The 19,223-nt window shown below is 38.8% G+C and overlaps 1 protein-coding gene across 1 annotated transcript in view; it reads right to left on the bottom strand.

Annotated features, from left to right (window-relative positions):
* Prkd1 (protein kinase D1) overlaps positions 1-19,223 on the bottom strand; it is a 284,174-nt gene that overhangs the window by 133,665 nt on the left and 131,286 nt on the right. Inside the window, exon 2 of the mRNA XM_029484814.1 lies at positions 3,181-3,319. Coding sequence (XP_029340674.1) covers positions 3,181-3,319 — 139 coding nt within the window. The remainder of the gene's footprint in view (positions 1-3,180; positions 3,320-19,223) is intronic.

A 19,223-nucleotide genomic window follows, 5' to 3' on the forward strand; every position in this document is an offset into this window, starting at 1 on the left:
ATCCATCAACGTTGGCCAATGGGTCAAAATTTACTAGTTATAGAAGTCATGTGTTTCAAACAGATAGGAAGACAAAGCCAATGAATTACCCAGCAGCAGCTTATTTTGCTATGAACTCTCTAAGAAGTCTGGTGATGGTGAAAGGCCTCAGAAATCAGAGAAGGAAGAGATATACTGCTGAATGTCAGAAGAAACAAACATACATTAACTGCCTCAAAGATATATTTTTCCCAGGTGTTCTTTCAGCAATACTGAGATTTTCTGTCACAAAACATTTCTGATAGTGAGACATTACATATAAAAAAATAACATTATACTTATGGCAAAGGAAAAGATTAAATGTAATTGTGGGAAGAAAAAGAATACGGACAATATAGGTCAATAAAACTTAATAGTAAAACTATAGTCTCCAAGAGGAAGATCAAAAGGCAGGTGGGATTTTGGTGAAGATGAACCATAAGAGCACTTCTAGAAAATGATATGTAAGGCATAGCACACCATTCATATCCAACCTGGATCAAGCAAGGGTCATATGAGCCACGCTGCTTTGTCCCCATGGCCTTCAGTGCCCTAGGAAGACTCAATTGTCTTCCTTATGTTATACTGCTGTGTAATCTCTGGAGTCCTGCCCAGAGAGCAGGACTGGAGGACAAGGAAGTTAGTGCTGCCTGTGAAGATCACAGCTGAATGGAAGACATCTAAACAATGTTGAATATATCTATATCTATCTATGCATGTATGTATATATGAATATAATATACATAGATACAAAATTAATATGGAGAGAAGAAGAAATAAAATCTAGAAACCCAGGTTTTAAAAGTCTTCATGTATCTGCCGCAGGAGTAAATTTCTCGTATGATGGCTAAATAAGGCACCTATCTATGAGTATAACAGAATATCATTAGGGATCATTTTATGTTTCATCACTCAAGCAGTGTTGGGTATGGGTTCCATCTTGTGGAGTGACACTAGATAGCTACTCCCACGAGCTTTCTGCCACCATTTCCCTACCATAGTTTGCAGGTAGAACAGATTTTATGGAGATCATGTGTTTTACACCTGGATTGGTGTTAAAGTTCCTGTTTTGGTAGCCTTCAGAGTACCTCTCTGTACCAGACACTAGAACATGGATCTAAAGGGTCTAAGGAACAAATGCAGAAACCCACAGCCAGACAATGCACAGAGAGACCTTGGAACACAAAGCTCTAAAATGGCATGTCTCCATCTTATTCTCCCCCCCCCCCCAAAGAGTTCAAGGAATCCTATGGAAAGGAGACTGAAGGAGTGTAGCCCAAGAACATGGAGGACACCAGGATAACAAATGTCTCTAAATAAACTGAGCAATGCTCCTGAAATCTCAGAGAGACTGAAGCAGCAAGCACAGGGTCTTCATAGGTTTGAACTATACATATTTCAGCTTCTAGTTTAGTACATTTACAGGACTCCTGAATGTTTGAGTAAGTGGGTCTCTTGTTCTTAAGCCTGTTCTTGGGGTTCTTTTCTGCCAGCTGGTTTGCCCTGTACAACTTTGATGTGATTTTTTCCTCTTATTATATTTTATTTTGTTGTTTAAAAAATAGAATAGGAAAAAAATTAATTTTTTAATTAAAAAAATTAAAACCTGGGTGGAAAAAAGTCCTTGTGCATGTTTGGATGCTATTCCTATCCAGAAGATATAGACAGAAAACAGGGTACCTTATTTGCAGAACGGTCTGGCTGTAGATTTAATGTGAATTTTAGAGAAGAACACATACAGCAAACAATTTCTCTGAATATTTTTTTCTGCTAGCTTCTAGCGTTCAGAACAGTTAGAAGATGACTTCTATGTGCTAAGATACAGTAAACCACTGCAAGAACAGCACAGAGAAAGGCATCACAGAGAAGCATATGATGGCTTAGAATTTTAATAAAGAAGAGTCAAAGTGTTTACTTATTACTTGTATTTAGCAACAGTTCAGATTCATAAACAACAAAAAAGTATTTCTTATGTTAAATGAAAATTGTGATAACAAGCTCAACCATGCAAGTGGGGCAAACAACACAACTTAGTGACATTAATACAACCAAGACATTGAGGATCAGCAGAGACAAAGAGAGTGAGCAGAAGCAAGGCCAAGCCAACTAAACCAGCAGATGCATATTCAGAGAATGAAGGCTGGGACACCCATGGACAAGCACAGACCAGGTAAAGAACTCCAAGAAATGAAGTCTAGCAATCAGAAGCTACTGGATCTCCCAAAGTGAAAGAGACTGAAGGAAATAAAAGTCAGAGAGAAGAGAAGAGCCAGGTAATCCCAGTTACTCAAAAGTGATTCAAATTTTAAAATGGAACGATAAAAATATGGGCATAGGTATGATCTCTGCCTCAGCTCTCCATCCTCATGAGGACCTGTGCTGCAGCTGTTTGTGCATGCTACATTTTTAATGGTCAATTCACACATTTTCCTTTTCCTTTTCTTCATCAACACTCACAGTACTAACGGCAACAGCTTTTAAGACACAAATACATATTTGGGCAGACAAAAACAGCTCTCCTCAGTGAATGAGTTAACTCAAATCAGAGGCATGGTTGGACACAATCTATCGCCGCTGCTTTGGGTCTTGGCATTCAATAGAAAATAAGTTCTTTCTACTATTTTGTGTTGGCTTCTAGACATTTGAAGACCTGATGGGCACCTTCAATATCACAGATGAGATAACTGTTTGTGCTAATTACCAATTCATTCAAATAGCAAAATGGAGTGTGAGTCGACATAGGGGTAAGGATACTTGAGGGCACAGGTGTGATGATGGGTGTAGGTGGGAGTGGCTGAGAGTCTGAGAGGAAGCGCATAGTAGGGATACATAGGAAAGTCCTTCCTAGGTGGGAAAATGGACAAATTCTTCTCCAGTTTTCATTCTTTCTTGAAACACCCTTATTTATGTAGCCAAATCTCATGTGGAACTCACTCTACCTCAAGTTGGTCTTAATGTATGATCCTTCTGTCTCGGCCTGACAGTATTGAGGTTACAGATGCAGGCCAGTGTTTTTCCAAAATAAGTTTGAAAGTTCATGTAGACAGAGCTAAAAAGCATCTCACGGTATAGCATATATGATTTGCATTACAGTAGCCTACACCCAAAAGTTCTTCTTAAAAGCAAATAATTAATCTACAGACATGGAAATCGGGATCTTACCTGACAGGACCACTTCAATAAGATCACCCTCCTGGATATCACTTGCGATTTTCACCAGCTGAAGGATGTTGTCAGAGGCAGGATCGTGACGGAAAAGCAGGATCTTATCGTAGAGTCCATAGAAACCACATTCAGGGAACTGCAAATGAGATACGAGAGTTCAAATGTCCAAATTTCCACAAATATTTTGTCTTAAGAGAAAATTAACAAATGACCAAGTAGGTTTCTTTTTTTTTTTTTTTTTCACGAACAAAGAAATGGGGAAAAAAAATCCCTAGAAGTTTCTGTAGAGACATGATTAAGAATTGTACTCAGCAGAGTAGATGGCATAGAGATAAGAATGCATTTTCTCACCTAAAAGAGGAAATCAGCTTATAAAAATGCTGTTACACATAACTTGACAATTTGACAAAGAAACAAGTCAGTCTGCTTTGACACATTTAAGAATAGATATGAGTCAAGGAAGCCAAACACACTGTGGGCACAGAAGTGGAATCTGGATACTCTGGCTCAAGATAGAACTAGACTAGACAACACACCTCTCCTTTGGCTCCCCTTACTATTTATTTCCCTTGCTTTCCTTGAGGCTAAAAATGCAGGGTCATACGAACCTGCATTACACTGGGTTATCTGACAAATGAGCTACGGATACAGATGGAGCTTTGGGATGTTCAAAGTTCTACTGACACATGGGTTTCCCGTGGGATTACTGTTCAAAGTCCCATTTCCAGTGTCAAGCTTTGCAATCTGGTAGGGAGAGTCACAAGACAGATAAGGAAAAGATTCTTTTTTGATACTGTAATTAGTGTTGGATCTCATGCCCATGGCAGTATATGGAACTGAAGAGAAGAGGACCATGCTCAGCATCCCACTGCTCTAGAACAGGAGGAAGGAAAAGTAGAGAATCATGGGTTCCAGGCTAGCCTCTGTCACATGTGGAGTTCCAGGCCACCCCAGGCTTTCTACTGGAATAAATGTCCAGAATCTAATATATTCTGAAAGGAAGTACAGTGTATTATGAATCCCACTTTTTCTTATTCATAAAATTAAGGGCTTCATTCATGGGAGGGTTTTTTGTATAAATTAAAAATAAACATATTCAGAACATTCTGGGCTCTTAGAAGTCTATGTTGATGACAAGGCTTAAAACTACTTCTACATATCTCTTAGACTTTCCTAAAATAAACGCAGCAGCTGAAATGATGTCACCACTTCCACTGTGCTAATTAAAATGGGAAAAAAAGTAGTTCACTTTTTAAAAATGTCTTCAATAATATCATCAGCACAAGAGAACAAAGAGAAAACGGAAATACTGCTTTCCTCTGTCTTCAAAACAAGGGACAAAAATTATTCTAAAAAATCCACTTCCTTGAATACCACATAGAACGCACATAAGCACATGGATCTATCTGCTTTACTAAACATCCACACTCATACAAACAAAAGCATGATCAAGTCAGGCAGCATGGTCACTGGACCTAAGATGTCTGCCCTTTCCTCTCCTCTCCCACCCATCCACTCTCCATACAATCTAACCATGGGTAGAAAGCCCTCCTGACCTTGGACCAGCCCATGTGATGTAGTCTCACCTAATGGAAACTGCTCGATATGTTCCAGGTACTTTTTGTTATTTTATAGCTTCATGTGGTAGTTATAATGTTACCAGGATTCATTTATATACACTGCATGGGTAATTTTTATTTGTATTTCATTAAACGGATCTAGCATAATTGTCCATTCACCCACAAAGGAACATCTGTTTTTCCCCTAATCTGTGGTTGCTACAAATAAAAAGTTTACAAACATTTATGTACAAGTGTTTTAGTGGGCATATGCTCTCATTTCATGTGGGTAAACACCTAGGAGTAGTATTGCTGGTTCTCAGAATGAGTGTGTGGGGTGTGTGTGTCCATCTTCACACCAGTGTCACACTGGATTTATAATTATCACAGATCTTTACCAAGCCTAGACACTAGAGTACTGTAATACCTCCTTCAAGTTCCTTCGCTAGCAAGGTAATTTGGGAAATTATATATTGTATTAAATTATATTACTCATAACTCATGTGGATTTCAGTATCACCTCGTCAATTTCTGTACACAAAATTGTTTTATGATTTTTCAGTGATTCTCCATAGACTTATTTGTAGAGAAATATATTTTCTACATAGGGGTTTTCTATTAGGGGCCAAATATAGCTTTATATATTAGGTATATTTTAATTTTTTATAGTTTCCAGTCTATACAACTTAGGTATATTTAGTAAGATTATCTCTATTTAGTATTTTATAATACCACAAATAGTAACAGCATAAAAAACATACATTTAAATTTAAACTTGGAGTATAATTCTTAAAAGTATTGAAAAATATATAACATAACCATAAGATACACACACACACACACACACACACACATATATATGGAGAGAGAGAGAGAGAGAGAGAGCGCTTAGCCATATACTATATGTATCTACAGATTTAAAGATCATAGATGCCAGATAGATAGATAGATAGATAGATATACTGATTGTAAGATAGACAAATAAATCAATAGAGACATACAATGCTCCCCCCCCCCACTCTAAAATCTCCCTATGACTAGGGAAAGAAGGAAAGACCTAAAGCAGAGACCATGGAGGAATGTGCCTTACTGGACTTGCTATTTGATAGCTTATCTGATTTAGGTATAAAACCCACAGCTATTTGCCTAGGGGCAATACCACCCCCCACCCCACCCCCACCCCCATGAACTGGGACCTTCCACAGCAGTCACTAATTAAGAAAATACACTATGGATTTGCCTACAGGAAATAAGATGAAGGGCATTTTCTCAACTGTGGTTTCTTTTTTCAGATGATGTTAAGTTGTTAAACACAAACAAAAACTAGCCAGCAAAATTGGACCCTTGTTAAATTGACTCACAAATACACCACTATTCAAGTATAACCATTCCTTGCTTATTTGCCCCATAGAGTTCACACAAAAATCACAACATAACTTCAAAAGTTACAAAGTCTTTGCTTTTTCAAACACTTTAAATATTCAGTGTACCCAAAGTCACTTTCATTGTGGGTTCCTGTAAAATGAAAGTGAGTTACGCACTTACTATTGTACAGAGGAAGAACCATGGCAGAGTTATATTCAAATCTAAGCAAAACCAAAATTCCACTGTCCAATATCTGGACCTCAGAATTGTTGAAGCTCTAAGGAACTTTTATGTTCTGCTTCTCTGGATCTGCCATCTGCAGAACACATGGTCTCATAGTCTCAGGATGGCTACACTACACAGCTGCTGCTATACTTGTCTCACGGGAGCTCCAATATCCTGGGTCTCCAAAGCAACTAAGGTTGCACCTTCACCAATGGCCTCTTCTCGTTTCTCTTCGGGGATGCCACCTCCCTACCCCTGCCACACAGTATCAAGCCTCAGTTATTCTTCATGACTCACCCATGCCTTCAAATCCAGTACCACTGGGTGACCCTTCTACAAGACTTCATTTACTTGCCAGCATGAGAATTAGTTGTAGCCATCCCAGACCACAGCTTCTGTGTGCTGCCCTGAGGCATTAACTTAACAGAAGGTTTTGCCTTAATGATGCTCTTCTTTATCACAGCTAGTTTGCCTACCTCAGCTAACCAGTATCAACCATCCCATTAAAGCAAAGGTTTTGCTTTATTGGTGCCAGTCTTTCATTCATCATTGCTGGTCCTATAACCACAGGTAATTGTAATGGAAGATCCTTCATTTGAAATACCACGGGAATGGCCTTGAATGAGTCTTTGCTTCTGCTTGAAACATCATAAGCCAGGCCTGTATTGTATGCATCTCTTTCAGCACCAGTACTGCTTTCTTAGCACTTACAAGGGATCATAAAGCCTTGAGCACTCAAGGACTTTCAACAGCTCAAAGTTCCAAACTCATTGCACCATCCTCCTAAAAACAACATGGTTGGGTCTTTCATAAGAGTTCATGAACCTGGCATCAATTAATGTCTTACTTGTTTTCTATTTCTATGATAAACATCAAGACAAAAAGCAGCCTTGGGAGGAAAGTATTCATTTGGCTGATGGGTCAAATGAATGGCTGACTAGCCATTAGGGGAAGCCAAGGCAATACTGAAGCAGAAGTCAGGGAGAAATTTTTCTGACTGGCTTTCTAGCTCCCCATGGCTTGTTCCACAGGTTAATACAACCTGCCCACTGCTGGCACCCCCACCAGTAAGCCGGAGCTTCCCAGTCCCACCAAAGAAATAACATATAGAATTGCCTACAGGCAATATGATGAAGGCAGTTTCTCAGGTGGGGTTCCTCTTGCTAGAAACAATAACTTGAGTCAAATTGACAAAACAAACAAAAAATACAACAAAAAATAAGACCAAAACCAAAAAAGAAAAGTAGTCAACAACAAATAAGTTAAAAGGAAATGAAGAAGAAAAAGAAAAGAGAAATCTGAGCCTGGCCTCTGAGATTTCTTACTGTTATGGTATTATTTATTAAGAAACTATTCCATCCTAACTCCTGAACCATTAACAGCACCAGATGTGTACTACTGTGAGCATATCCATGCTAGAGCTAGGAAACACTTAGGTTGGTTAGTTTTAGATTTTTATTATTGCAAATAAGTCACCACAAATGTTCACAGAAGTTTGTATGTGAACATACCTGTTTGTTTCTGATGTGCATAGTAGGTATCTAGAGGAATTTAATATAAGCTGTTAAGCATATCCAAGGTCACAGTTCCCTTTGCAAACTCTCAGCAGTGGGTGAGGATTCTGGCTGTTATGTATCCTTAACTACAAAGGATAAAAAGTCCATAGCTGTCTCACATTTTGTCATTATACACATTCTGATAAGGGTATGCTGGCATGTCTGGGGTTTAATTTGCATGAATAATAATCTTTTCATGCATGTATTATTCACACACAATCATATCTCCTACACTCACACATGCACGCACACACACACACACACACACACACTCTCAGAGTATGTGACAGTGAGAAAGTGTGACTAATTCCTTCATTCTTCTTTACATCTTTTATCTTTTTTTTCCAGTTTTTATACTTTTTTATTTTCTGGTCATAAGTTTTTATTCTATGCTTTTTGCAGATTTTTTTCTTACACTTTTATGACATATCTTACCATTTCCTCAACACTGTTTTCTGAAGCTCAGCTGAATGAAGCTTCCAGAGCCAAAAGAGATACCAGCAGGCGAACTGAAAGTAGAATAAGTGGAGCACATACATCCAGAGGAAGGAGATCAGAAATTTACAGGAACATCTACAATTGCTTGTTTGTTCATTCTTGTACAATTCATATTCTTCAACAGGTAAGTGGCTACAGATGCCCCACAGTGGCAAGCAACTCATACTTCATACTAGAAAGGCATCTTAGAACTTACAATAAGGTGAATGAGCCGTAGAGGGAATTATGTTCAGTGAGGTGAGATGGCCAGAGAGAGAGAGAGAGATGCTGATACATGGAATCTATCAGAATTGAAGTCATGGCAACAGAGAGGTAAGTGGTGATTACCAAAGGGATTGAAGATGAAGCAGGGATTGGACTGAGGTTGGTGAAACATCTCAAACTTTCAGTACAACAGTGAAATAGCTCAAAATATCTATTGTAAAACTCAGTGACTATAGTTAATAATATTCTGGTGCCTGGTCAAATGATCGATTAGATAGGTTTTTTTAGATTAAAAAAAAAAAAGATAGGCATATAAGCACAAGAGGTCAGATACCTCAGGTCTTCAGTCCAAAGACTTCAGGTGCACAAAGTTTTCCCACAGAATAAATGTAAAACCTAAGGATGAAAACCAGAATAGAAACGTAATTCCACCTGATCACACCAGAAAGCAACAGGAGATAAAACATCTCAGATCTGACTTCAGGAATAAGGCAATGGCATCCAGGGCTCTCCAGGAACAGGGAGTCAGTGGTACTCCAACTATTGTCTTGTTGGTTCAAGTATCAGATCTGCTTGAGGAAATTGCTACTGTTCCTGGTGCCATCCACTTTGATGGTGCGGAAAGTGCTGCTGCTCACAGCTGCAATCAGGGGACAAGCTCTATCCACTCATTTCACAGGATGTTTATTTCACAGACCTGTGATCTAGGAATGGGGAAAACTTGGTTCCATTGCAATGATTGCTTCTCTTTAGGGGGCAGTCTCAGCATTGGGCCATCTGCCCACAAGGTTCCATTCTTCCTAAAATAAGTTTTGTAAGCTCTGAGTACCTCTGGGCACCCCTCCAGGAATCTGAAGCACAACCCTGTCCAGGCTGGAAGTGGACAATCTGTTGGAAATGAATTAATTACTCTCATCTTGGTGTCAAAACTGAGATGGCAGGGATCAACTTTAGAGTGTGTTTCTTAAATGACAACCAACTCCATTTAGATTTAAACAGCAATTTGACCTACAGTTTAAGATAAAGGAGACAGATAGGAAATGAAGACAGAGGTATAAAGCTTACCCTGTTTTCAAGTCACCCATCTTTGTCTGTAAGCCCAAGGGAAGAATAAATGTTTTAACTGAAAAATAGCTTCTTAGATAAATACATATTAATATGTTCAATTAAACCACCCATAATGAATAGACTATCATACACTTGTAAATAATAATACATGGTAAAATACAGTTTTATTTGTCAATTTAAATGTTAAAATGCACTTTATACCTAATATACATTTTAATTGTTCATTAATTTAACAGTTTGTAACATGACACTTATATAATTTCTAAATACTCATGAATTTCCTAAGTCTTCATGCTCTTTATTCCTAGATATTTCTCTTAAGGTCCAAACACTATGACAGGCAACTTTTAACACCTTCTGGGGTTTCACAGCTCAGACTATAATTGATCTTTATGAACATCATTTGCTAAAAGACAATGAGGCGAAAGCCCACATAGGTATTTAACTTCTGTCGAGTGGCAAGTTCAATGCATATCAAGCACACTGGCCATGTAGCTCATGGTTTTCTGATGCTTCTATAAATTAATGACAAAGGACAATGAACTCTTACATACTTGACATCCTTTTAAGATGCTATATTTTTTATTCAAACATTTGAAGCACTGTTGTGAAGTACACATACCTGCAAACCCACTAGGTATTTTAGAATAATTTTACCTTAACTATTTCTAAGTATCTGTCTTTGTGTCTGTCAGTGCCTCCCATTGAAATGGTCATTCGTATACCACATAGAATTAATGGGTCCTTAACCATTCTTCTGACTTACTTTAAATCACTCATCCTTTATATCTTGAGTTCTATACATGACATAAATGTAAGTTTTACTTTTAGAAGGAAAAAATAATTTGGGCTTACAGTTCCAGAGGGATAAGCATTCATCACCATTAGAGTGGAAACGTGGCAACAGAGCAGCAAAGCAACAGCAGTTGCCTGGTGAGACCCTGCTCCTATCTCCAACTTCAAACAAAAAGCAAGGAGTATGAACTGGGAATGACTTATGGCTTTTGAAACCTCAGAACTCAACTCCAGTGACAAGATTCTTTCAACAAGTCCACATGTTCTAAAATACCCAAATGGCATACCAGCTAGAAGATAAGTATTTAATTACTCAAGACAAGAAGAGGCATTTTATTTAAAGAACAAATACATATTATGTAAGAAACAGATCACAGTAAGCATAGTTATCTCCTCAAACATGTATCATTTCTTTTACAAATACACAATCCATTATGGATGGTTCCCTTACCTTATGGATGGCTTTCTCTTATCTGACTATGACTTAGCATACATTCAATGATGCTTGGTTCTTTTACTTTCTCTTAAGTTTCCCAAGTCTCTGGTAACATCAAGCTCTCAACTTCAACAACAATATTTTTAGACAGAATATACAAATGAGCTCTTATATATGAAGCTTAGTAATAAGGACAGCCAAAGTGTGGATATTTCACTTAGAAAGGGGGAACAAAATAATCACAGGAGTCAGAGGGAGGAAGGGGACTGGGTGGGAGAGGGGAGGGGGAGAAGGTAGGGGCAGGCAGGACGAGGTATGGGAAGAGACAGGAGAGAAGTTTAGAGCTTCTACTTGATTAGTAGTTCTTCTTTAGAGTTCTACTTGATTACTATGAATCTTCACCATAGTTCTGATTTTCATTTCTCTGACTATTAGAGATGCTGTGGGCTTGTATGTCCCTGTTGGGCATTTGCATGTCTTTGTGAAAACTGTTTATGTCCATTGCTCATTTTTATCAGCTTTGTGCTTTTGCTTTTTAATTACTGGAGTTCTTTATATACTTTTGATACTAATGTTATCATTGGTATAGTTAGCAATCATCTCATTTTTTGGGTAATGTCTCTTGACTTTGTTGATTATTTCATGTGATACACTGTTCCTTTTGACTTGGGATGACACAATTTGTTCACATTTCCTGTGCTTTGGGGTCTTATCCAAAATGCTCTTTCCTGTTTCTACGTCCTGAAATGTTTCCTCACTTTCGTTCTATAGTTTCAGAGATCCAGGCCTGACATTTTAGTGTTTAGTTCATCTTCTGCTACTTTTTGTTGGCTAAGAAAATAATTTCTAGTTTCATTCCAGAACACGTGGGTATCCAGATTGACATCTGGCCTAATGACCAGCTGTCTCCTTCAGTCGGTTCTTAGAGTTCTATATCTGCACAGACCTCCTGTCCTCGCCTCGCTCTGGTCCCTCCTTTCAGCAAAAAAAAACTATTCTTTCTCTATTCTTTCCTTTCCCTGGTACTCAGACATACACTACATAGAAATTTTTACATTACAATTTTAAAGTGATTAAATATATAAAGCGATAATTAATTGTACATATCCCAATTGGAAACCATATGGTTCCCAAATATAGATGATTGATTTTTACTCATGAAAGTAGAGAAAAAAATTTTAAAAATCTTTAAAGCAGTCAGTACTGGGGTTATGGTAAGAAAAGGCTAAAAGGCTATAAGCCAGTAAATTGAATGAATTAAACTGCACAAAACTCTAAAGGTTAAGTCTTAATTGTCAATTTGACATGCCTTGAATCACCTGGGAATAGAGATTCAGTGAGGGAATTTCTAGGTCAGGTTGGCTTAGCGCATGTCTATTGGGGACTGTCTTGATTACTCTGAGGCAGCAAGGCCTGCCTGTCATGGGCAGCACCATTCCCTAGCATTTGGTCCTCAATTGTGTAAGATTCGGGAGAGCAAAAAAAGCAAGGCGAGCAATAATCATGCATGCATTCATTTCTCTCTCTCTCTCTCTCTGCTTGTGACTGTGGATGTTGACTAGCTGCTTCCAGCCTTGATGTCCCCGCAGTGACAGAATGTGACTAAGAAGTGAAAGGTGAATAAACCCTGCACTCCTTAAACTTGCTTCTGTTGGGTATTTTCCAACAGCAACCAAAACAAAACGAGAACAAAGGCAAAACGGATGCTTTGCCTGCCTGCTTGTTTGGTAGTAGACTGAGTGGAAAGAGATAAGGAGCCCAGCAAACAAAGATGGGCGAATTACCTTGTCTGCACAGCACATCCTGGGCCACATGCCTTAGACCTTCTTCAAAGCAGGTTCCACTCTGTTAGGTGCTCTGCTGGCATTTAAACACCACATTCAGTGCTGTGCCTCTTTCTCAAATTGTGGACAAGTTGTAGTGAGTGATGGGTTCAGAGGACTCCAGTGCTTCACAGGGTAACCATTGTCTTAAGATGACTTAAAGAATTCTTTAAAAGATAGAATACTAGTAATAATATGTCATGAATATGAAAGGTATTGTTGAAAGACTTAAGGCTGAAGATGAAAAGTGTCAAAAATATTCATGTTTTTACTAAGAGTAATCTGTGCTGTGTATGACAGACTGAAGGGTGGCTCCCTCCCAGCACAGCAGTGCTTGTGCTCTCCTCTGGCCCTACTAGAATAGGTTATAGAGCTTAGAAAAAAAGAAAAAAAAACAAAAACCTCACTGGCCTGGCCTCTAAGGACAGCTGACGAATCTGAAGTTGTTGTTTTTGTTTTGTTTTTCCCAAAGATTTTTCTTTCTGTTCTTCATGAAGAGGAAAAATATACGCATAATCCCTTTTGACTATAAAAGGCTTTTCTTTTATGTGACATAGTGTTCTGCTTGAATAGAGGCTCTATACAATAAGACTTTCAAAAGCATATTTCAAACTGATGTCTGGGAGGTGAAGAGCGGAGTAACAGGGCTGACAACTCCAGGAAAAGGTATTGGGGGAAACACTCCTGGAACAACATTCCCTAATTTGGTCATAATCATCTGTTTTTATGCAAAGGTGTGTGAGCTTTGAAATCTGAAAACCCTCATTAAACTAAACAGGTTTTCAAAAAGCACAGACGCTTGCAGACTCCGCTGGCGCTTATTACGCGATCAGCCCAGGCTTTCTCCTGGCTCTGTGGTTGTGAGCACAAACATCCGAGACAAGTGACTCCCAGCTTCCTCAAGTTTGCCTCGAACAAAACTGGCCACTGCGAAAATATGGCCAACAACCCCAGCACTGGTCCTAAGCTCTTTAATCCTGCCCTATGCTGGAAACCCTTCTGCTACTGTGTGTATCATTTGGCATTGGTGACCACAGAGCACAATTTACTGTTACATTTCACTATAAATTCATGGCTAGCCAGACAATGAACTCCAGAGTAGAATAAATACATGTTTTAATGAGTTGCTGAAGTGCGACCTGGCCAACAGGAACTCTGAGGAACAAGGATGCTTTTTCATAGAAGAGACCAATCACAGAGGCGTGGAACAAGCAATCCTACAAGCAGATTAACCCACCACTCAGGGAAGTGGAAGAGAGAAACTGGGCCCAATTAGAAAGTGAAAATGCCTTGCCAGCTTACCTTTGATAAAAGGTGGGGATTTAATAAAGTACCTGGAATTAAAATACTGTCCTCAGCAATGGTGATATCAATTGAATACTGCAGTTTTCTCATAGAAGATGTTTCTTGGATCACTGCACGTTTCCTGATCACCTTACCAATGTATGACTGGTTTTTCTTAATTATCACAACTTTACAAAAATCTACAACATAATACCTTGCTCAGAATAGTGGTTATGTGTGTCCATGGGCAGAAAGACTCAAAAAGCACAGTGATCAACTGCGCCAGAAAGAGTGTGTACAGCCCTTCAGCTCGCCTGATGAAGTTATAAAAAAGATAGTTCTAGAAGAGGAGCTGGTTCTGAGCAGTGGGTCCTCAGGTCAAATGGGTCAACTGAGGAAACCAAGACAGACAGCCACCATTCTAGGTATGTTAATGAGGAATCAACGGATGGTTTCTACAAACTTTTAAACAGAACAACTGTGCTGCTCTTCTGAGATTTGTGTCCTTAAAGGGAAGCACAAGAACCCAAGACTATGACGATAAAGCTGTGTGGGTAGTGTCTGAACGATCACAAGAAACAGAACTAAAAAACTTCAAAACTTTTTCCTTACTGTTATCTGCCCTGTGTCCCTGGTTCCTCCTCCTTACTGCCCAGCTCTCTTCCTAACATCTCACCAAAGTGAGATACACCTTTAAGAGAATGCTTCTACCTTGTCCTGTGACTCCTGTCTCTGCCTAAAATACAGATTTGGGACAATACATATAATACCTATTTACATAAAATAGCTTTAAAAACTTATGAAAATGTCCAATGAATAATATAGTTGGTGCTTGATACAGGAAGATTCATAACCCGAGCTGGGCAGATAGCTCAGTCTACATTTCTCACCACACAAACAGGAGGGTCTGAATTGGAATTCCCAGAACCTAAACAAAATGTTGGAAATGGCAGTACATGATCATAATCCCAACAGTGGGACCAAGGTAGGGACAGAAGGATCTAAGACCAGCCATTCTAACCTAATTAGTAAGCTCCATGTCCAGTGAGACACTATCTCAAAAACAAAGTAGACGGCATCCAATGAACAACCAAAGCTGCAAGCATGTGTATGCATTGGATGTACACCCATGCACACATATGAACCCATACACAAGAGGAAGGTTTGTAATGCATTTACCAGGACATGACAAACATCAGCTGTGTTTGCTACTGAGCCACAAAGGCATGCACTGCCCAATTCGCGGTGCTCTTTTCTCCGCCACTGCACTGGGTTCCGACAGGCAGAGAATGCTGGCAAAGACTCATACCAGGACTCTCATGCTCCGCAGTGTCTTCTCTCACCCCAGTACCTGAAGTCATATGATGGTTTGAAGTCATATTACTGAACAAAAGCCAATGGGGCCTTTGTTCAGGGGTGACTACCACCAGGTGTCTATCAACTCTAGCAATCTTCAAGGCTCAGAGTTAGAAACAGGGCTACCTGAGCCAGTCCTCTTCACTACTTCATAAAGATTAAACAGAAACTTCCTTTCCAATAAAACCAGGGCTTTCACTTATCGCACACTTGCTTACCTCCAGTCAGACCTAGAGCCATGGGCTCACCTCTTCTCAAGATTTATTTTCCCACTATACTTTTTTATTGAATTCAATATCAGTGTTTAAAAAAAAAACATCATTTTAAATTAAATTTTTGTTTCTAGTTTTAAAGAGAGGTTTATTATAGCGGAAGGAGGAGAGAAGAGAAAGGGTAGAGTCCCTGTATTGCTGGTGGCCACCCCAAATATTGATACTATTGACCTGGAAGTCGGGTGAGTCATGGGGTAAGAGTGGATCTTTACATTAAATTTGTATTATAGTAATAAGTACATAAATAGACTTAGAAAAAGATTAACTAAGAGAGAAGGAATATCTTCCAAAATAAGACAGGTCAGCTAATTCTTTAGGAAAAAAAAAAAGTTTAAGTTAGAACTGAAATGATAGGCTGGTTATCAGATCCTGAAATCATTTACAGTTACAGATGTACAAACAGCCTAGCTTAGTGAACATTTTCAAGACTGAAGCAACTATAAATTCTTCTGTAAGCACACACAAATATTGATGCTTGTGTCAAATGCTGCTACAAGAGTCTAGTAAACTATATCCTGATCTAAAAGGAGCAGATGGTACTTGTGACTCACTGGGATGCTTAATTTGGGGCTACAATTTTTCTTCTATTTTAATTTCAATCATGTCATCTACTAAAAAAATGCAAAAGTGATATGGATAAACGAATCAATCATTAATTCCAATGTAGTACCTTCTGGAGATACAGGGCCTACAGGTAGTTTAAATAATTGTTTTGTTGTATATAATTTTTTTTAAGATTTAAAATGAATCTATCAAACTATTACAGGTGCTAATAATTAATGAAAGCTTCACGATTGTGGTGTAAAAACACATCTGCATTATGTTTTAACAGATGTCGAGTGTCTGAGAACTATTAAGTCTCAGTAAATGCTCAAAGATGGCTCATACGACAATAATTACTTATGTGGATGTGCAGCTTTGAAAATGAAAACAGATGTACACCATTCTCTTTGTCTTCCTGTGAAGGAAGCTACCACTATAACACACTGCAGTGTTCTCAAATCTCTCAGACAGCACCCCATTTTCTGAATGAGAATAATGGATGTATTCACTGGACAAAGTGAAAGATCACAACAGCCAATCAAATGGCCCGCCCAATGCTAAGAACTTTAGAGAAAAGTTAAAACTTCCAGTGATCATCTCCTTTGCATAACCATCTTAGAGATGGTTGAGTCAATTGATGCCCAGAAAACAAAGAGTGCATGTTAGGTGGTAACTCTTGGCCATTAAAAATAATAATAAATAAATAAATAAATATAAATAAAAATGAAGCCAGTAGCCTCTCCTCAATACTACACTTCCATCCTTATTCTTGGATGGTTCCACTTCTTGTAAAGCGGAGACCCCAATAGCACTCTGACATCCAGTGAAGCTGGTTCAGACCTGAAATCCCTGAGGGCTTTTCTTAACCAGAAACCCCATACACACAGATTGTAAAGACTGAATAAGACCTACATACGTTACTTAAGATATGCAGCAACTATTGCCTGGTAATTTGTAGTTCTTACTAATAGTTCTTTAAAATGGTAGTGGTAGTGAGGCCATCAGCTGGATGGATGCCAGGTGACCGCAGGCTGGATCTCTTAACAGCAACAGAAAATCTGGCTTGGTGTCATTAAGGCAAAAGATAGCGTGCTCCTGACCTCGGGTTCCCTCTGGGTAGCTCTCATCTCTCCCTCTAGTTTCTCCAGGTCTGCTATGTTCCTGATGACTATATAGACATCCATATGCTTACCAGGTCATCCTGTTCTTACACAATAGAAATGGGATTAATTTAAAGCAGACAAGTGAATTCTTCCATGAGCATCAAGACTTACAGACATAAAAATACAGAAATTAAAAGTGGTGCTTCAAAACGTGGAGGAGAGAAACTTCATTGTGGATTGTGTTGGCCTTCAAAAGTTCCTTTCAAGGGCACCCATGTGATCACCAGATTCTACCTGTTCAAGAGCATGTTCAAGATCCTCATGTGAAAGTGACCTATCTTAATGAAAACCTTTCCGAAGAAAATATATGTTTCAGATTTTACATTTTAAAAATAATTACTCAGAATAAAATATACCCAAGAAAAACCAGATATTTAAGAATAAGAGGGCTGGGTGTGGTGGCGCACACCTTTAATCCCAGCACTCAGGAGGCAGAGGCAGGCGGATTTCTGAGTTCGAGGCCAGCCTGGTCTACAAAGTGAGTTCCAGGAGAGCCATGGCTATACAGAGAAACCCTGTCTCGAAAAACCAAAAAAAGAAAAAAAGAATAAGAGGGTTTTATTTTTCTCAAGTTGTTTTATTTTTAAATGTTCTTCATAAATCGGCAGACTACACAGTCTCATAATTAGCTGAGGTCAGTATAAACACTGTTCTGAAACTATACCAGAATATTATTCTTAGTGAGCATTGAGCATTGTCTGGTCAGTGGTTCACATATGTTAAATTTTCATTTTAAATTAGTGGACAATTATATTCTATGCATTTGAATTTTAAATGGAAACATTGGGGCCCTAACAGACTTACCTTCATTTGCTACTAGCCAACATGGAGACAGAGGCTTTCCAAATGAATGCACATTTTATTTTCCAATTTTAATTTTGAATGAAATCAACATCTTTGCAATTATGCAGGAGACTTTTCCCCTTTATCTAAGGTACCAAGAACTCTATAAATGATTAATTTATATTTTACAATATAATGATACCTTGATGCCCCAAATCAGAAGCATACAAATAAATACTAAGGAAAATGGTTTGAAGGGGAATATAACACATTTCTCTTATTGAAGTGAACTTAATGATTGACCATAGCAGAACTAGGAAGGGGTATACACAGTAAACATGCAAATGTGTTGGGACAGCCAATGTCACAAAACTGTCACAAATACTATGAGGTGGCCTGTGCTATCTACTGATGGAATCCATGAACATATAGCAGCTACTTTCTCAGAGCTACCTCCTGACCACTAGAAAAGGATTCACACTCCAGAGGCTTATTACTCTGAGCCTTAAGAACTGGGCACTTGGATGCCAAGTTCTCAAAGGTAGACACTTAGTTTGCTCTAGGTGATCTGGTCAGGATAGGCTCTGGACCTTCGCATTGACAGCTCTGTACCTAGCAGCTAGTTTTACAACCTCAAAATATGCACATTGGGAACCTTGACCCTTGTCAGCACAAAGTGTTATTATTCATCAACTTCTGGTGATGGGTGTGGGGAACCTTGGCTGTATCTCTTGGATTTACATCCTTAGGTCTTAATAATCCTTCAGCCTTACATGCTTGTTTATCCATTGCTTTTTGGCTTTTGATCCCTCTTCCATCCTATGTAGGGTCGACACTCAGTGCCTAGCAATCACTGACACTTTCCTGCAGCCTCCTAGCCATGCAGTGAGTCAGAACTTAGCCTCTTAAGTACTTGGCACTTAAAATCTTCAGAGTCATTTTAGACTTTTAGCTGCCACTGCCAGTGCTTATGGTATTAGGGAATATCTGTTCTTTTAGGCCCTCAACCTACTATACCTGTGCTAAAGACATGGGAGGAAGAAGAGACTATCCAGAAATCTTTGTGGTTGAACCTTTTGGTACATTCAACGTACAAAGGAGAAACCCCCT

Source organism: Mus caroli, chromosome 12, assembly GCF_900094665.2.
Source record: "Mus caroli chromosome 12, CAROLI_EIJ_v1.1, whole genome shotgun sequence".
In the NCBI taxonomy this organism is placed as follows: domain Eukaryota; kingdom Metazoa; phylum Chordata; class Mammalia; order Rodentia; family Muridae; genus Mus; species Mus caroli.